Source organism: Ailuropoda melanoleuca, chromosome 1 (assembly GCF_002007445.2).
Source record: "Ailuropoda melanoleuca isolate Jingjing chromosome 1, ASM200744v2, whole genome shotgun sequence".
In the NCBI taxonomy this organism is placed as follows: Eukaryota; Metazoa; Chordata; class Mammalia; order Carnivora; family Ursidae; genus Ailuropoda; species Ailuropoda melanoleuca.
In genome coordinates, this window is record NC_048218.1 from 13,954,210 (window position 1) to 13,973,075 (window position 18,866).

Consider the following 18,866-nt stretch of genomic DNA (forward strand, 5'->3'; position numbering starts at 1 on the left):
GAATTTATAATTTAAAAAGATATAATTAAATATTGATCCCTAAGTTAGAGGATAGCCTACCTAAATGAAACATTGTATTAATTAATTCATTCATTATTCATTCAAATAGTATTTCTTGAGCAGACTATTACTGGCCTGCTCTGAGTCAGCCTCTCTGCTATGTATTGGGAATCTGCTATGTACTGGGAATCTAATGGTAAACAAAGTAGACACAATCTCTGTTCTCATCGAATCTACACTCTAGATGGGAACAGATTTAAATGAACATAAGTAGAAATGCATATTTATTTAGAATTGGTGAAAAAATGCTCTGGAGAAAAATGTGTAGTACTATGAAAGACTAAACCAATGGCAGAACTGGGGATGGAATTGGAGTCTGATAGTATCTAATTCAGAACAAGATTCTCTTGTGACTAAATTTGTATCCAACCTGAAGGAGAATGAATAATTATTATTAGATGGGCAGTGTGAACAGGTCAGGGGAATTGGGAAGGTGCGTTAGGTAGAGAGAATAGCATTACATCCAAGTCAGTGATAGCGGAGAAATCTCTCTCTATATGTGTGTATTCATGCATTTACTTCCATATAGCTTCAGATCAATCCAATAGACATCTAGCTAAAACTTTTTCAACTCATTTGTACTTGTTAAAACTTACACTGGCCACTGAGGGGAATAAGACATCATCTTTCAAAATAAACACAACAATAAGTTGGGAGAACGTCTGAACATTTTCAGGTGTGTAACTCCTGAAAAGGGAGAAAAGTAAGGCAAGATGAGGATGCCTTGAGTGTCCTAATTTTTCCATGTGGATATTCCGTGAAAGCTGATGCTGCAGGTAGAACTCGGACACATCTTACAGGGAGAAGTCAAAAGTCCTTCAACCTAGGGGCGCCTGGGTGGCACAGCAGTTGAGCGTCTGCCTTCAGCTCAGGGCGTGATCCCGGTGTTATGGGATCGAGCCCCACATCGGGCTCCTCTGCTATGAGCCTGCTTCTTCCTCTCCCACTCCCCCTGCTTGTGTTCCCTCTCTCGCTAGCTGTCTCTATCTCTGTCAAATAAATAAATAAAATCTTTAAAAAAAAAAAAAAGTCCCTCAACCTAAATTAGATTCTTTAAGGCCTCAGAACAAGTCCCAGGAGGACATGGCAATAAAGTAAGTCAGCAGTCCGTATTGTCAGATGCCTCTCCATGATTGTGATCCAATCATAGTTTGTGGACAGGGTGGAGGTTATGGATTCTTACATACGTGTACAGTCAGACGGTTCCTGTGAAATGCAAAATATGTAATTCTCTACATTCTTTACTGGGATGACTCAGAGGCAGCTCAGACTCTCATCTGAACTATAACTCTTGATCTATTTCTAAAAGGTCACTCATCCTTCGAGGGTGTCTTACCTCAGTACAGTACTGCTCCTGCCTATGAAGACAGTCATTCCGACTTGGTTCCCGCCTGCAGCCCATCACCTACCCTCTCCAGTTATAACTCCTATGCACAGTGCAAAATCCATTCACTCCTTTTCATCACCTGTACTCTGACCACCTCCCTCATCTCCCATTTGGACAATTGCAATAATCTTCTAACTTCTTCATATTCTGTTTTGTGCCTTTCCAATCCTTTCCTCCCAAATAGTTATATGTTGTTGTTTAGGGGGTTTTCTAGATTTTTGTTTGTTTGTTGTTTGTTTTTGTTTTTGAGAGAGAGTACCGGTGTAGGTTGGGAGGGGCAGAGGGAGAAGGCGAGAGAGAATTCTAAACAGGCTCCATGCTCAGCCTGATGAGGGGCGCAATCTCACAACCCTGAGATCATGACCTGAGCCAAAATTAAGAGTAGGAGGCTTAACCACCTGAGACACCTAGGCGCCCCTTGTTTTTGTTTTTAACGCTGACTTGATCATGTCAGTTCTGTGCTTAAAATCTTTAATGGGCTTTTCATTGGTCTCAGGAGAAGATTATTAGTGGTTTGCAGGGGCCCACACAACCGGACTTTGTCTGCACTCGCAGCTTCATCTGCCCTCCCTGCAGCTTCCACATCCCTCGTGCCCAAGGCCTTCCACCTGTCAGCCCCACATTCTCTGCCCTCAGTGCATTCACCCACTGTCTCCGTACTCAGGAGGCTCCTTATCTCACTCTTTTCCTGATGATCTAATATCAGGCTTCAGGTTATAGGTTAAATATTATTTTGTCAGAGAGCCTTTCCTTTACCTCACAATTAAAATTAAGGTCTCATCTGTTTATCCTCTCAATATACCTTACTTTTTCTATACTCTGTGTTTTTTATCCACAGCTATATCTCAATTTGTAATTACACATATCTTTTAATCACTTGTTTATTATTTACTACTCTCACTAAAACATAAGGTCATGAAGGCATGGGATGGAATCATGGTCAGAAGATAAGTTTCACTGTTGAGTGGGAGCCAGTCCAAGGTTGGTCTTTTGCACCATGTTAAAGGATTTAGATTTTATCTTAGAGGAAGTGGAGAACTATTGAAAGAATTTAAACAAGGTGGTGGCATGTTCAGAATTTGATTCGGAAAGCTCTGTGTGGTCCCCAGTGGAGGATGGATGAGATAGGAGTAAGACCAGAGGTGAGGAGATTAAATAAGACATCCCTGAATTGATTCAGATGAGAGAGGTTGAAGGTGGAACTAAGGCATAGCAATGTAATAACAAGAAATATTTTTTTAAATATTTTATTTATTTATTTTAGAGAGAGAGGGAGAGGAGAGAGATAGAGAGAGCAGGGGGAGGGGCATACTGAGAGAGAATCTGAAGCCGACTCCGAGCTGAGTGTGGAGCCAGACATGGCACTCGATCTCACCACCACGAGCTCATGACCTGAGTCGAAACCAAGAGTTGGATGCTTAACTGACTGAGCCACCCAGACGCCTCCAACAAGAAATATTTTTAATAAATTAGTATATGGTATCAATCAGTGGTTGGGTTGCCTGCAAATCTCTGAGGTGGAAGTTAGGGTACATTATTCTTACTATGGAGTGCTCTAGGGATCAACGCCTGAGGGAAAGAGGGGAAGGCAGAGTATTGGTATAAGAAGAAGTCAAGTTGTGGTGCGGAACCAGTTGTTGGCTAAGGCATCAAACCAAGACTAAACAAGTCCCTTTCCAAAGCATATGCTCTCTATTGCCTCAATTAGAAGATGGCGGTTTCCTGTAGTCTCCACAGAAAAAGTCAATGAGGCAAGGGCAAGAAAGTGTTATTTGAAGACAGCAGGTAAGAATGCGCAGGAAGTCTGTCAGATTTCTAACAAGATTTTAGTGGGTAACATGGTGATGGAAAACAAACTTCCATGTTGGAGCCCTCGAAAATGTAAGTGGATTGCAAGCTGTATGTGCATAAATTGCAGGGAACCCGTTTCTGGCAAGATGGAATTTTAATGTGGAAGAGAATTGAGCATATTTATGTTCTAAAGGACAACTCAGAAAGGGGAAGAAGATGCAGTTACAATGAAGGGAAGGAATTATCAACGGAGCAAGAGCCCCTGAGGAGGTAGAAGGCGTTAAGAGTCACCGAAAGTTGGGAAGCAGAACAACATCTCCTTTTAAATTTAAAGCAAGAAAGTAAAGCCAGTGTTGAGAATTGGCTTTGGCTGTGAGGGGCCCAAAACAAAAGCTCCTACATGATTTATGTTTCTCAGATTATTCTTCTAATCAGGTTGTACCTCCATTTTCTAAGTAAACATAAGCTCTCACTTGCGTTTATTTGTAATACAGACCAGATAGTCTATCTGATGAAAAAAATCAAAAAACTAGAAAAGAACAATAAGTTGGACACTTGCAGGACAAAATGAAAATGGGATTTAAAGTGAGATAGAACGAGGAAGAGGAAATAGACCACAGAAGAAGAGGGGGAAGCGACAAGTCAGAGTGATGTTGGCAAATCCCTTCAGGGTGAGAATGGTTAATCTTGCATCTCAGTAAGCTGCAACAAAGGCAGAGAAAACCCTGCCTTCTGAGCTGGTGTTAGGAAACTATGAACTACACAGAAGTCATCTGTTTCCTCAATGATTCATATTCCTTAAAGAGGAAGTTCTCACTTGGTCTAGAATGGTACTAATACAGCAGCAACAACAAAGACAGATGATTGATAGATAATAGATAGATAGACCACCCATCTTAAAAACTCAGTGGTTTCCATATTTCCTGATTCAATTAATGGGATCTTTAAATCTGGATGGTATTGGACCTTCCATTGGCTCTTGGCCTGTGGTTGACTAAGATGGTGGATCTGTCGCAAATTGCAATGTCTCCCAGCTGGAATACGCTTGGTGTGCTCATTTTCAAATAGTTTTCATCCCTGAAATGGATTCCTTGCAGTAGGATGTGAAAGAAAAAGGGGAAAGGTCCACGCTTCCTACATTAAGCTCCTGTGGTCTCTGGGAGGGAGCAGGGAAGTGGAAGTTAAGGATGACGACTTGATTCTTGAACCTTGAAACACCCTCAGTTGAATTTTGCTTGCTTTGAAAACTATTTGTAAAACCATTGAAAGGTAGTATTAATTTCAGGCTCCCATTCATACAAAAAGGCTTGAAAAAGCATCTCTCCCTCCCTCTTTTGAGTCAGACTGGTCAGGAGCAGTAAGCATAGTAAGGTAGAGACTGGATTTATTTCTAGATCATTACCACATAGCTAGCCTAGCTGAGCACTCTGAAGACCTCACATTCTGCACCTGGCAAACAAGAGACTTAAGCCTTGTAACTGAAAATACCTTCCATCTCTAAAAAGTTTTCTATGAATTTAAGCAATTGCATAGCTAGTCCAAAGAGCCACTATTAATTGTTTCATAAAAATGGAGTATACATTTGTAGCTTGATAAATGTGATATATTTCAAGCTGCCATTGAACAAACAGCTAATGGAAGTTTATATACGAGACATTTTTTTTCCTGGAGATAAAGTGTTACTTAACAAATAACATAATCATTGCCAGAAATTCAATTATAGGGACTTCTTCTCTTTGTTCTTTTCTGGATCTGAAGAATCAACTGAAATCTGAATTTTTTTCTTAGGACTCCTCCTTTTATAAAGCATAGGTGGTTTTAGTAGACGCCTTGAAACTAATACCTGGACATTTCCCCATATCCAGAAGTCTTTATTAAAGCCGGAATTGACTAACCATATTAAAGAAAAGTGACTTAGATGAGAAGAAAGTGATAGATCATCCAAAGTGCAAAGTGTTTCTCAAATGCTGTCCAAAAAACTACCAAGGTTTTGGCTCTGTCTCCAGGCGTGACTTAATATATATATTTACGCTTTTTTATCAGAGTGGTTTTTCAACAAGAAGTTTTCAACTCTGTAATTAGCAATCCACAATGGGAGCTCTGACACTTAATTACAACACTGCTAAGACAATAATAATAAGAGGAATACCAAAGTTGAATGCAGTATTTCTTGACACACCTCTGGCTACCTTCTTATTGGCTGGGAAACAATTATATATGACTAGTAAATAATCCACGCAGAAATGAATGTCTGTGTACAAAGGCAGCATGCACTTACAGCAGGTCCTTCTAGTCAGGCCAAGTTCACTCACTGTTGCTGATTTCAACTAAAACGTCAGGGGCAGTAACCTTGGAGAACCTCAGCAGAGATTGCTGGAGACTCAGACAGGCGACCTCCACGTTCAGGATTTCGAGCAGCTTCTCTCATTCCAGATTGGCTCAGGCTTCAAAGGAGAGGCAATGGCATTTTACCCCCTGCAGATTGCTGGTCTGGTTCTTGGCTTCCTTGGCGCGGTCGGGACTCTTGCCACAACACTTCTGCCTCAGTGGAGGGTATCGGCTTTCATTGGCAGCAACATTATCGTTTTTGAAAGGCTCTGGGAAGGGCTCTGGATGAACTGCGTTCGACAGGCCAAGGTCCGGTTGCAGTGCAAGTTCTATGGTTCTTTGTTGGCCCTCCCACCCGCCCTCGAAGCAGCGCGGGCCCTCATGTGTGTGGCGGTTGCTCTCTCCTTCATTGCTCTGCTCGTTGGCATCTGTGGCGGGAAGCAGATCCAGTGCACGGGCTCTAACGAGAGGGCCAAAGCATACCTTCTGGGGACTTCTGGGGTCCTCTTTATCCTGACTGGCATCTTCGTTCTAATTCCTGTGTGCTGGACAGCCAACATCATCATCAGGGATTTCTACAACCCCGCCATCCACGTGGGTCAGAAGCGAGAGCTGGGAGCAGCCCTTTTCCTCGGCTGGGCGAGCACCGCCGTCCTCTTCATTGGAGGGGGTCTGCTCTGTGGGTTCTGCTGTTGCAACCGAAGGAAGCAAAGACCCAGATATCCAGCCCCTGGATATTGTGTGCCACACACAGAGAAGCAGGGGGAACGTGACAACGCTTAGTAAGGCTTCCACCAGCTATGTCTAATACCTGCTTTGGGCTCAAGCTATGGATTGCAATCAAAGTGTTTTATAGAGTCCTGCCAGACACTGTAAGTACGTCAGGCACGAGAACTTGCTTTATGGCTGCATTTAAATTGAGATGAAAGTATAAAGGGTATATAGACTGTACTCTGTTACTTGTGGTAGGAATAGAAATGACTTGCTTTGGACATTCTGACCTCATGTGTATTAAAACCATTTATTATTATTAGACACAAATAATCCCCATTCCAATTTGTGTAGTTGAAAGTCAAGTATATCCACACCCTTAGTATAACAATAACTACTGTTTTTTGGCAATCATATATCACCTGCTAGGAAATGCAAATTTTATTGCAATAGATAATACACAGCAATAAAACATATTCTAAAACATAACCTAAGTTATTTTCCTCCAAATTATTTCTTGTACTAAGACAGTAACAACTGAAATATAGACTTTTATTTTTTAAGCAATTACTCTGAAATATAATAGATCTCAAATAAGGTTTTTTAATTGAATTTATAAAAATATTGAAATGCCCACCTAATGAAAAGATTTGGTATTCCTTTTGGAAACTCAAATGCACTGGCAATTAGACACTTTTAGGGGAAAAAGGGGCTCTGATTTCTCTCAGGAAATTTATGAAGATGATTTTAAAGCACCTAATTTATACAGTTGAACTTGCCTGGAATTATATATTCAAAGGAAAATAATTGATAAATGAAAAGTAATATGTTTCATAACTTGCGATTTGTACCTACAACAAACAGAAGTTATCTGTCTTGATAAGGTACATCGATATAAGGCTATAAACACTCATCTCTCATCAAGAGGAAATACGGTCCTAATTAGGGAATTGAGGTTTGGGTGTTGAAGGGAATGGTTTCTGTTCCTTGTTTTATTCTTTAGTCATTGTTCAGGTCTACACAGGCAAAGTAAAATGAAGTATGAAGATAATGATTCAGGCAATTAGTCAGGCTAAAATAAGTACCTCTATTTTATTCTGTAATAAATAAATAGGTATGGCTAAGGCCTCTTGTTTTGCTTGAATTATGTGTATTATTTTCTCATTTCTTCACTTCCCATGCATTTAACATGCCATATTTAACATGCCAATATCAGGGTTAAAAGTGTGTGTGGGGTGGGGGAGGATGGGTAGATGAGTGTTTGTGGGGCAAAAGCACTCCTATGGGCTGCTTCTAAATATCTCCAATATCTTGTGAACCAATGTTTATATATCCAATTCTAACTCTTCAAATATTATGTTTATTTTATAATAAAACTGTATGCAATTTACAGTACATATTTGCAATGAACAGATTAAATTTGTTCACTGAATATTTATTGCATGTCCATCCTTACTATCATAAAACAATAAAATGGTTACATGTTTTCAATTATGTTGATATATTTCACTGTGTGTCAACTTCAGAATGAATTTCTATCCTTAAAAGACCATCTAATAACTCTGAAACATCAAATTAGAGATAATGTTAAGGTCAAACCCTTACTTCATCCTACAAAGCACCAGCAAGACTTCAGTAAGTCAGACCTGTGGTAATATAAAACTATATTTAAAAAATTAGTAATACATAATGATAAAGGCCACATAAATATAAATATCTTCAAATAATATCAATAAAAATTAGAAAAACAATGATTTAGACAGATTTTTTTCCCCCTAAGATTGTTTTCTTTTTCAGACTTCATTCAGAGAGGCCTAAATTTTGGGTGTGTTGAAAAGGAGTCATTTATCATAAATACAGTACGAAATCAAGACATACAAGATATAGGCTTAAAGGTTGTCATGGAATCATTTGTCTTACCTTTTGGCACACTAGAAGTAACTAGCCTCACATGATAGGTTCCAGAGCCTAAATGAGCCAAGTTATCCTGCGAGCGAGAGGATCAAAGAGTAAAAAGGTACAACAGAGGTAGAATCACAAAATTACTGGAGATGACATTAGCCACTGAACTTGGGCAAAATTTCAGGAACTAAGAATTCTTTTGTTCGCTCTTTCATTAATCAAGGTGTACTTTTGGAAGAATGATTTCTATTTTCCCCATTCTGCTGCAGTAGTTTCCCTGTGATACCACAAAGAAATTTCAATAATTTTTAAGGAATTTCAAGACACAATGTGGATGTAAATTTCATACCACAAACCCAGACGTGCAAGAAATGCATCTTTATTTTCTAAAATTTAACTTAAATTCAACTTCTTGCATATTTTCCCATAGATTACACATTTCTTAGAGTCTTGTGTAGGGTTAAGCAGTGCTTGGGGTGATGGGTTCATGGGATCAGTCCATGATGATTCATACAGGTAAGTCCATACAGGTCACTGAGAAGATGTCTATTGTACCTGCTTACATGGTCCCTTTAGACTTCTCAGCTCTGTCAATTCTTTATCATGCTTGGCAATCTTTTTTGATACTTTCTAGTTATAGGCTGCTTAGATCAACAGATTTCAACTTGGCTGCATATTAGAATTGCTAGGGGAATTTTGAAAACTACCAATGCAACCAGTGTCAAGATGATCTATGGTAAAAGCTTGACCTGTTGACTTGGTTACCAGCTATCTACAAACAATGGTGAAAGAAATTATTCCTTCTCTCATAAGATTTTTTTTTTTAAGTATCACCTTCACAAACCTCCTTTTCTTCCATTGTCAAAAATTTTACTGTTTCATAGAGTTTTAGGTCTTCAGAAGAAAAAAAGCATAAAGACTAAAACTTTTCTAGGCTATTTTGACTTCAGTTTTGCTGTACACTCCACTGAACCAGTGAAATGCTTTGCTGGCTACCTTCTGGAATCTCAGAGAAAGAAGGAAAATATAATATCTATTCACACATGGTTGAAAATGTTTTAAAAGAGTAACTCTTTGTAAGTTACAATTTTAGTTAAATGCACACTAATAATTCTTTTCATTTGCAAAAAAGCGGTATATTTAGCTCACTTGCTCTTCACAACCATTATATAGTGTAAAAAGTATAGACATCATTATAAACACAATTGTTGCTGCTAAGAGAACTGAAACTTTTTTCCCAAGGTTTTATTTATTTATTTTTGAGAGAGAGAGAAAGGGAGAAAGAGGGAGAGAGAGACAGCATGAGTTAGGGGGGAGGGGCAGAGGGAGAAGCAGACTCCCCCTGAGCAGAGAGACTGACATGGGACTCAATCCCAGGACCTTGGGATCATGACAGGAGCCGAAGGCAGATTCTTAACCAACTGAGCCATTCAGACACCCAAGAGAACTGAAACTTACTAAGTGATATAACTTGGCCAAAGTCATAGAGCTAACCTTGAGAAATCAAGCAGTCAACAATAGTACTAAGAAGATACTTAACAAATATTTGAAGAATGATCAAGAAACAGTATAAATGAATATAACAGTTTGAGATTTTTAGCTAATATGGAGCTCTTCTCACACGGGGAAGAGAGAAAACAATAGAACTCAGAAATTTAAGGACTGCTTTTGTGTTTTGGTTTTTTGTTGTTTGTTTTTGTCTGAACAGCCTATATTCTGAAGAGATTATGGGCAAAGAAAAAAATGGCTCAGTATCAGGTTTTCCTCACTCTTAAGATCATAAAATAGGGCCACCTGGGTGGCTCAGTCGGTTAAGTGTCAGCCTCATTTACACATGGCCCTTTTTAAAATTGGTTTAAGTACTAGAGAGAAGACCATGACACTTCAAATTTCATTTTATGTCATTTAGAAACATTATTGACTACAATAGCAGTGGAGTTTCTTTAGGAAACGCCCTGGGGCTTCAAGAAGGCCCTGTGATTTTTCAGTAGGCCACGGCCTTTTCTCTGGGGCTAAAACTTATCAATTCTACACCTGCGTTACTAGACACAAATCGCGGTTATCCAAGGCACAATTTTACAGAGGAGACATAAATTTGAATATTAATTGAATTATGCACTTTAATAATTCTTCGGGGTCTTTTTTTTTTTTTTTAAGATTTTATTTATTTATTTGAGAGAGAGTGAGAGAGAGCACAAGCAAAGGGAGAGGGAGAAGCAGGGTCTGTCCATAGCCTGTTCGTCCTTGGACTCATTTCTTGCCCTTCCTCTGCTCCAATCTGTATCGTCAGGAGGTGGATTCCCGTGGGTTGTGCAGTGGTGTGCCCAGTGAGCAGTGCGGCCCATCCTCAATAAGGGAAGGCGTTAAGAGGAACTCTAACTGGAGAGAATATAAAAACAGTAATACAACTTAATGAATTATTATCTTCACATGCTGGCCTTCCTAAACAATGTCAGTCACTAGGTTAAGTACTCCTGCTCAAAAAAAAAAAAGTGCTGGTTTAAGTCCTGAACAATCACTGTCGTCACTATAAATAGATAGTAATGATGATGAGGAGGAGGAGATGATGATGGTAATAAATAGATGATAGACAGATGGTAAATAAATATATGATGATAGAGATACGATAGATAGATAATGGATACAGAGATAAATAGAAAGATAGCTGCTAGCTCTGCTACGAAGAGCTCTGACACATGACTGTAGGCATTTGTTTCAAGAGTAAATGAGGGAGTTTTTCCCGCAATTCAGATTCAGCAAGGCATGATTTTCAAATCATCACTCTCCAGCTATTCTGTTTTAGCATTCTAGCTTTTAATGCAAGTAAAGACTCCGTGTCACCATAAAATGACAGAATTAAAGTAACTCCGGATCTGTTTCTACATCTTGACAGTGTCTGTGCTGCAGAAATTGGAGGCACAAACTATACACGAGCTAGGTCGGATGGGTCTAAACCGTTATGGACTTACTGGCATTTCTTCAAAATAATGTCTATAAAGAACACAATGTTTATTAAAGGATAAATAATAAAACTGTGCTCCCTTGAAGCTTATAACTGAAAACAATTTCTCTCACAGAGGAGTGTACAGTAAAAAATGATCTGTGTCTGGGAGTCAGATGCACTAGGCGAAGGCCATGTTTCCCCAGCTCCCGTGGTTAGAGGCTGCCGGCTACATCGGGCCCATAAAAGGCACTGGTGCGACCGGAGGACAGGAGGGCTTTTCTTCTCTCTTTGCCCAGAGAGATGACTCCAGTGGGTGACTATGTCTTCTCCCCAGCTTTGCCAGAAGGGTCCAGCTTAGGTCAGCTTCTGCCAAATGAACCTCATCTCCTGAGTCCAGCAAAACCACTTTACTTTTTGTTCTCCCATCGTCAGGGAGGTAGCTACTTCCTGCTGTTGTTAGTGTCTGGGGGGCTCCGTGGTCCTCTCTTTGGTTTCTCCACTCTCCCCATAATCTGTGTGACAAAGTTTCTTTATCAAATTCCATGAATTTGAATATTTAAAATGACTGCTTCTTTTGGTTGGACCTGACCGATACAGCATCTGAAAATCACCCTGAAATGAGAGCATCTCGGCATAATCCCAGGTGAATAACTGAGGGCCTTAAATATCAGATCAATGAACTCGGCTTTACATGAGCCCACAGAACTGAGGTACAACTCTGAGAAATTTAGGGACTCTCTCTGAATAAGATTAAGTTTGTATTCCATTGGGGCTTGAAACAGAAACTAATTTCGATTTTTAAAAAAATATTTAATATTGTCATATCAAAACACCTGGCACATAGGAGATGGCAAATGTTTTGCTGTGAGAACAACTAAATGACGAATTAATGAAGGAAGAAAATAATAAACAAACCATAGCATGAAGGACCTTATCTAGGGGTAATCCAAAGTTCAAGTCCTAAGTGGGTCTAAAGGAGTTTTGTGGTTTTGGTACTCTCAGCAGGATAATTTCTAAGAAAATATTAATTTAATGGTTTATTGAGGAATTGTTACAGACAAAGTAGGACATAAAGAAAAATACCTTTAAGATGGGCAAAGTTGTAGTCTGAACTCAGTGTGATTTGGTAAAGCTCAGGATTCGATGGTAGAAATGACTAATAAAATATTCAGTAGGAAGCAAGTTATAAAAGGGACGTAACAATAGCAAAATAACAAAAACTTTTACTACAGTTAAGATGTATAGACATTTTATGAAGGCTGGGCTCCCTCTGGGAAAAAGGACACATTCATCAGTTGACAAATACCCCCACACACTCTGAATAACAAGGCTGATTCTGAACGTGCATTTGGTAGAAATAAATGTGTCAAGTAGATTCTGAGAAAAAAAAAATAGGACATAATAAAGGAGAACTAAAAGTATAAAAGCTGATAACAGGGAGGGCACAACGATAAAACAGTACAAACAAAAACAAGTGAAGGAAAGAGAAGCTATGGTGATAGGGAGGGAAGGAAGAGTTTCAGTGGGTAAGGGGGGAAAGAAAGAGACTTTGTGTTTCACAGGAAAATAATTCTAAGAGCTCTGGTATTCAGTCAGTGGTGAATATTCTCAGGAGCACTGGAGGCACCACTGTTTTTACACCCTTTTCCATCCTGTCCCAGAGCTGATGACTTGGTTGGAATCACAGAATTGTAAGGTTGAAAAGGATCATGGAAGGAGTTGAGGCCAAGCGAGGTCCACCTCTCTGGCCAAGTCCTCCTTACCTCAGTCTTGTCTGACTCGGGGCCCCACTGCATTCTATCAGTAATTCTCCAGACCTGAATCTCCTTACCTCAGGAAAGACCAGCCTCTCAACCTTCCACTCACCTCCTACGGCATTATCTCTTCCTCCCTCTTCTGTTCCATGACCCTCAACTTGACCTCAGACCTGTCTGAGTGTTGAGCTTCCATTGGTATTACACTTTGCACAACCTTGAAATGTCTTCTATTTTGACTCTTCTAAAAAACTCGGGCAAATCAAGATGACCAACTGTTTCAATAATCTTGTCACTTTTCTTCAAATGTCTCTCGATTTAATTTTTTTCTTCAATTATGACCAAGAACTCTTTTTTTAGTGTTTTTAAAAACACACTGCTTTTGTGTTTTACCCCTAGATCCCATACGCATTTATTTCCTTTGAGAACTCATTCACTCCTGTTATTCCAACTGCCAGTCAATGGCACATGGATTTAGTAGAAGGAACATGGGACTAGGAAATCTGGATTTTTAGCTCAGCCCAGGCCTTCAAGCAAAACTGAACCTAGCTTTTCTCAACTACAAAATGTGGAGAGGAAATAAACATTTTTTAACATGTACTACATGTGTATAATTAGGCTAAAGATTTATATACACATAAATATAAATAGATATATATAAATGCATTCTTATCATTTTTTACAGTAAAAGAACTAGTGCTCCAAGAGGTTACATAACTTTTCCAAAGGCACACTGAGGTCACTGCCCACCCTCCACCACCTGCCATGTCAATGCATCTTGAAAGAGTGAGCTTTCTTCCGTGGGGTGCCCTTCCTCCCCATCCCCCCACAGAGGGAGGAAAATAACCACCTTCTTTACCTGGAAGGGCAACAGTGAGGAGAAAATGAGGCAGTGCCTGTGAAAGCATTTTCATCACAAAGCATTATGTAAATGTAATACATAATTACTGTTATTATCTCCCGCAATCCAAGTCATCAGCTCTTTAGAGTTTGCTTGCTTTCTCTGCCATTAGAGTAATTCACTTGTATGTCCTGTTGGCCTTAAACATGGTAAAAATAATACTCATTATGTTTTCCTAAGTTTCACATTTCACTCATTTTCCTTTATCTTCCTAAGCATCACAATTCACTTTGTCCCCTAAGATACCAGTGACTAGCATTCTGGTTAACTCCTGTTGTCCTGGAATAATAAGGAACAGTACCCTCTTTTTTCTCAAAAATCCCTATTTGGATGATAAATTATATGATCACTTATGATGTCTTTTGATGCCTCCTGCTATGGTTCCTATCTTCTCATCCTTGCTCATTGTTTTTTGAGAACGCTGTGCTCTAAAACCCTCTCCCTTTCTCATTTACACTCACTAACATGAACTCTATTGCTACTTGCTCAGCTTACTGAGATAGACTTTTTGCCTCTCTGCTTATCTTGGGAATTCTTCATTTCCACTGATTCCTCCACATAGAAGAAGGATTCTTACTTCCAACCATGGCCAATATCCGATCCCTTCCTTCCTTCATTAGAGCTCACAGGCATTTTAATTTCCTGATCTTAAACTTTATTGTCTACTTTCAACTATCCATTACTTTTTTTTTTTTTACGTATCTTTCCTCAGCTTTCTGTCTTTATAATGTCCTTGATCAGACATATGTTTGCTACAAATCTAGAGTACACTCTTACATCTACAATGCCTTCCCTATACCTCCTCTCCTCCTGTTTTGGTAGATTGCAAATAGCCATCAATTCTTTGCAGTTCCTTCCTTCAAGAGATGGAGTCTGTTTCTCCAGCCCTGAAATCAGTCCTGGCTTCATGACTTGCTTTCATCAATGAAGTGCAATGGAAGTGACATTATACAACTTCTGAGTCGAGACCTTATGAGACTTGCAGCTTTCAGTTTTGCTCTCTTGGAAGGCCCCTACCATTTTATTAGTCCAGACAACACTGACTGAGGATCAGAGGTCAGTTAGAGAGAGAAGTCTAATCTTCTGGGCCACCCCAGTAATCCCAGCACTCCCAACTGAGGTCCCCTAATGTATGAATGAATTCTGGTAAACCATGTAGAGCAGAGGAGACCCATCCTGCCTGAGCCATTTGGCCCAGTTCAAATTGCTGCCTTCTAGAATTATGAGCAAGTCAGTAATATTGAAAGCCTCACTTTACTTTATTCATTCCCTTAATGTGACTCTCTCTCTCTATATATATATATATACACAATATGTTTTGATATGATATCAATATGATATGAAATTGATTTTCCACTTCCTTATTTCTCCACATCTATAGGAATATCTTTAAACTTTTTTAAGAATATACAAATGTTGGGGCCCCTGGCTGGCTCAGTCTGTAGAGCAAGTGACTCTTGATCTTGGGGTCATGAGTTCAAGCCCCAGGTTGGGCATAGAGCTTACTTTTTTAAAAAAAGAATATGCAAGTGCTTTGCATAAGCAATCTTTCTTAAGTTTTGCACAACCATGCAAGCTAGGTATTGCTATCTTTATTTTCTGGAAAAGCACACCCACCACCAAGGATGTTAAGAAACTTGAACAAAATTCTCCAATTCATAAATAATTTAAATCAAAATTGAAATGATTCATTTTGTTATTTCAATAATGTATGCAATAAATATATTTTCACAGGGTCCAATAAAGACTGTTAGGTCTCCTGTGCCATTGAGGAGAAATCACTCCCAGAAAACATAGAAACAAAATAAACCAAAGGGAAAAAGAAATACAGCCCAGTCTGTGATAGCTATCATCTGAAAAATAAAATATTTTAGAAGTTCAGAGAGGGGTAAGGTGGATTAAGAGTGTGTGTAGGTAGAGGATGTTTCTGGAAGACACAGATATTGAGACAGACTTGGGAAAGAAGGTGATTCCCAGGGGTGAAAATAAGTGAAAGAAGGTTTGGGAAAAAATGTCAACTTGGAACTGAAACTATGGAAACACTCTAGGGATGCCCAGGGAAATATGAATCAGAACACAGGCATACACAATAGTGAGCAACTTGAGGTATATCTGGAAAATCTAAGGATGCATCAAGCATATGGAAGACCTTGAACACCAGAATGCAGAGTTCTTTGTTTTGTGATCCATCAAAGGAGTTTGTACAACAGAGTCCTGTTGTCACAATTGTCCTTAGAAAGCTTTTTCTGTCTCGTTTGAACTGACTTGATGCTTGTCTGCCCCACTGATGAGTAAGCTCCCCAAAGCCATCAATATATTAACAAGTACTTAGCGAGCACATGGTATTGAAGGAACGGGGTTGAATTTCATGACCTAAGATGGAACCTCTGTGACCAGCACTGTATATCGGCTCCTAGAGGATGCGCAGTTGGGTAGGTTGCTAAAAACCCGTCCTGCAGTAAACCCACAGCTATCAATGGTAAAAATTGTGACTTTCACTTTTCAAACAATTTTCTGGATATAATAAATGTTTGCATGCATTTTGATGGCCTGATCAAAACGTGAGGCACTAGGAACCCTTGTTAAGAACTGCACCTGAGCGGCATAAGGAAACCCATACTATAATTGTCTCATAGATTCTGCTAAAATGAGTGTTCTCACATCTTAACATTCTGGTATTCTGGACATTATGGTTCGAGGGATTTTTACCAGTTGTTAACAGAGGCGGTGTGATGGTTAATTTTATGTGTCCACTTGACTGGGTCACAGGGTGTCCAGGTATTTGGCTAAACATTATTTCTGAGTGTGTCTGTGACGGTGTTTGTGGATGAGATTAGCATTTGAGTTGATGGATTCAGTAAAGTGGGTCGCCCTCCCCAGTGTGGGTGGGCATCATCCAATCCTCTGAGGGCCTGGACGCAACAAAATGTGGAGAAAGGGAGAATTTCTCTGTTTCTCTCTCTCACTCTCACTCTCTCTTTCTCAATTTTCTGCCTGACTAATTGAGCTGGGACATAGATCTTCCACTCTCAGAATAGGATTTACACCATCTGCACTCCTGGTCTCAGGCCTTGGACTTGGACTGAATTACACCCCTGGCTTTTCTGGGTCTCCAGCTTGCAGACAGCAGATTGTGAGACTTCTTGACCTTCCTAATTGTGTGAACGAATTCTTTATAATAAAACTCTCTTTTGTAATTATCTTTCATATATATTCCTGTTTCTCTCGCAAACCCTAATACCGGCAACCTTTTTTACTTTCAGAGAACAGACATTCTCCACAACCCCTAAAAATTGGCTTAGAACAGGATACTGTAAGACCTTTAGACATCGTTAGATCTAGAAATTGCTAGACAAATCTTCATCTCTAATTATGGATTGATAGGATCTGCCTGTCCTTAAAGGAACAGCAAGCGTCAGTGCACCAACAAGGAAAAGTTTTGGGAAAAGATGGCATCAATCTACCCTTGAAGTTTCAGAAATTTTACTGTCAATGTTTCCCTATAGTGACCTGAGATGCTTGTTAAAAAGGCACTTTCCTGCACTCCATCCCAGATATACTCAATCAGATTATCTGTGATGGAATCCAGGATCTTGTTTCTTATACACTCCCCAGAATAATCTTGTATGCATATTTTTAGAGTTTAAGAAGTATTTGCCAAAGGCAATGCGAAGGGAAGCCTGTGTTCTCCTTCACCTTGTAATTACTTGTAAGTAAACAGAGTAGGTTTTGTAGGTGTTGTCAAAGGTATTAGTCTAATTAAAAATCTTCTCTGAATTTCAGTGAGTTCCTTTGGACCAATTTCGTTAATGCTTCTCATTGCTATTGGTGGATTTGCTATTGTATTTTAAATGCCACATCAACTTCAAAACTACACTTCTAAATATCTTCAGAAACGACTAATGGCAGCTAGTAAAGTGACTTTAAATGGATGTTTTCAGGTGCCTGCCCATAAAGACTGTGATTGAAGCACTTGTCATGGAATTATTAAAGCTTAAACAAGAATCTAATTTAGGAGCGAAATCGCTCCTGCACAGAACGTGCAGGACTTTGGGAAGGGACATGAAGCAATTATCCTTGGATTATGCCCAAACAGGACTAGATGCCCTCATATTGGCTGCCTCGATGGAGTCTTGCTTTCCCCAGCATTGTGATTGTGCCTGCATTTCGGCTGCCAGATAAGTCTATGTTTTTATTAAGTAAGAACCAGTGAAACCTACTGGATAAAGAAATTGCCTTCCTTTATCACATCAACCCCTTAATCTCAACACTGACACCTATCACCTCTCATGTGTACAAACACGCACAGTATCATATGTTACAGCAAGATAGTCACTTATCTTAAGCAACAATTAAGATATGTGACTTAAATATTAGCTGAAATCAAATTATCGAGTGAGAATTAAATGTAATTAGAAAGAAATTCCTAGCATATCATTTCGAAGAAGGAAAAGCTCATCACCCTCCACAAGACATTTGCAAATTGGGAGATTTTCTTCTTAGACACCTCTCACTCTGGGTATTACATCTCACACTTGCGGCTGATTGTCTTCTCTCTGTTTCCTGCTAATTCAGATGTGGATTACAACTCATTTTCTTTAATCCCTCACCTCCATTCACATCTCTCACAAAGAAATTTCTATGCGGTATATCCAACCAGAGGTTTGACAGGAAGGGCTTAGGTAACAAAAAAGCAAACACAAAATCAACAAACCAACCTTAAAAAGTATCGACATTAACTATCCCTGATTTGCAGAAGCCCTTGGATCACTCCAAGAGCAAAAATTTCCTACCAGCTACATTTCTTTCCTGCCTCCAGTTTTCCACATTCATCTCTAACCCACTTCTCAGGTGATCTGCAGGGTTTTCAATCCCTGAGATCTCTTCTCATTTCTTGTGAATTTTCCTACACAGAGAAACTTAGACTCTATTCCTCAGTTTTAGCCTCCATGCTGCATTTCCAAGATTTCTTCTATCCTTGCTCTCCAGTCTCTGTAAGTAAGGAATAGTTTGAGATTAATATAATAATGTTTGCCATAAAACAGGTAAGTAAAATGATACATAGGAAAGTAATAGTCATGGATGGGT

General features: G+C 39.4%; 1 protein-coding gene across 1 annotated transcript; it reads left to right on the forward strand.

Annotated features, from left to right (window-relative positions):
- Window positions 1-5,500: 5,500 nt before the first annotated feature.
- CLDN17 (claudin 17) lies at window positions 5,501-7,613 on the forward strand. The gene has a single exon (XM_019804756.2). The coding sequence runs from the start codon at window positions 5,699-5,701 to the stop codon at window positions 6,347-6,349; it is 651 nt and encodes a 216-aa protein (XP_019660315.2). The 5' UTR covers window positions 5,501-5,698; the 3' UTR covers window positions 6,350-7,613.
- The last annotated feature ends 11,253 nt before the right edge of the window (window positions 7,614-18,866 follow it).

What these genes read in the sequence shown, in the direction of transcription:
- CLDN17 (XM_019804756.2), top strand. Translation starts at nt 5,699, where the DNA reads ATGGCATTTTACCCCCTGCAGATTGCTGGTCTGGTTCTTGGCTTCCTT.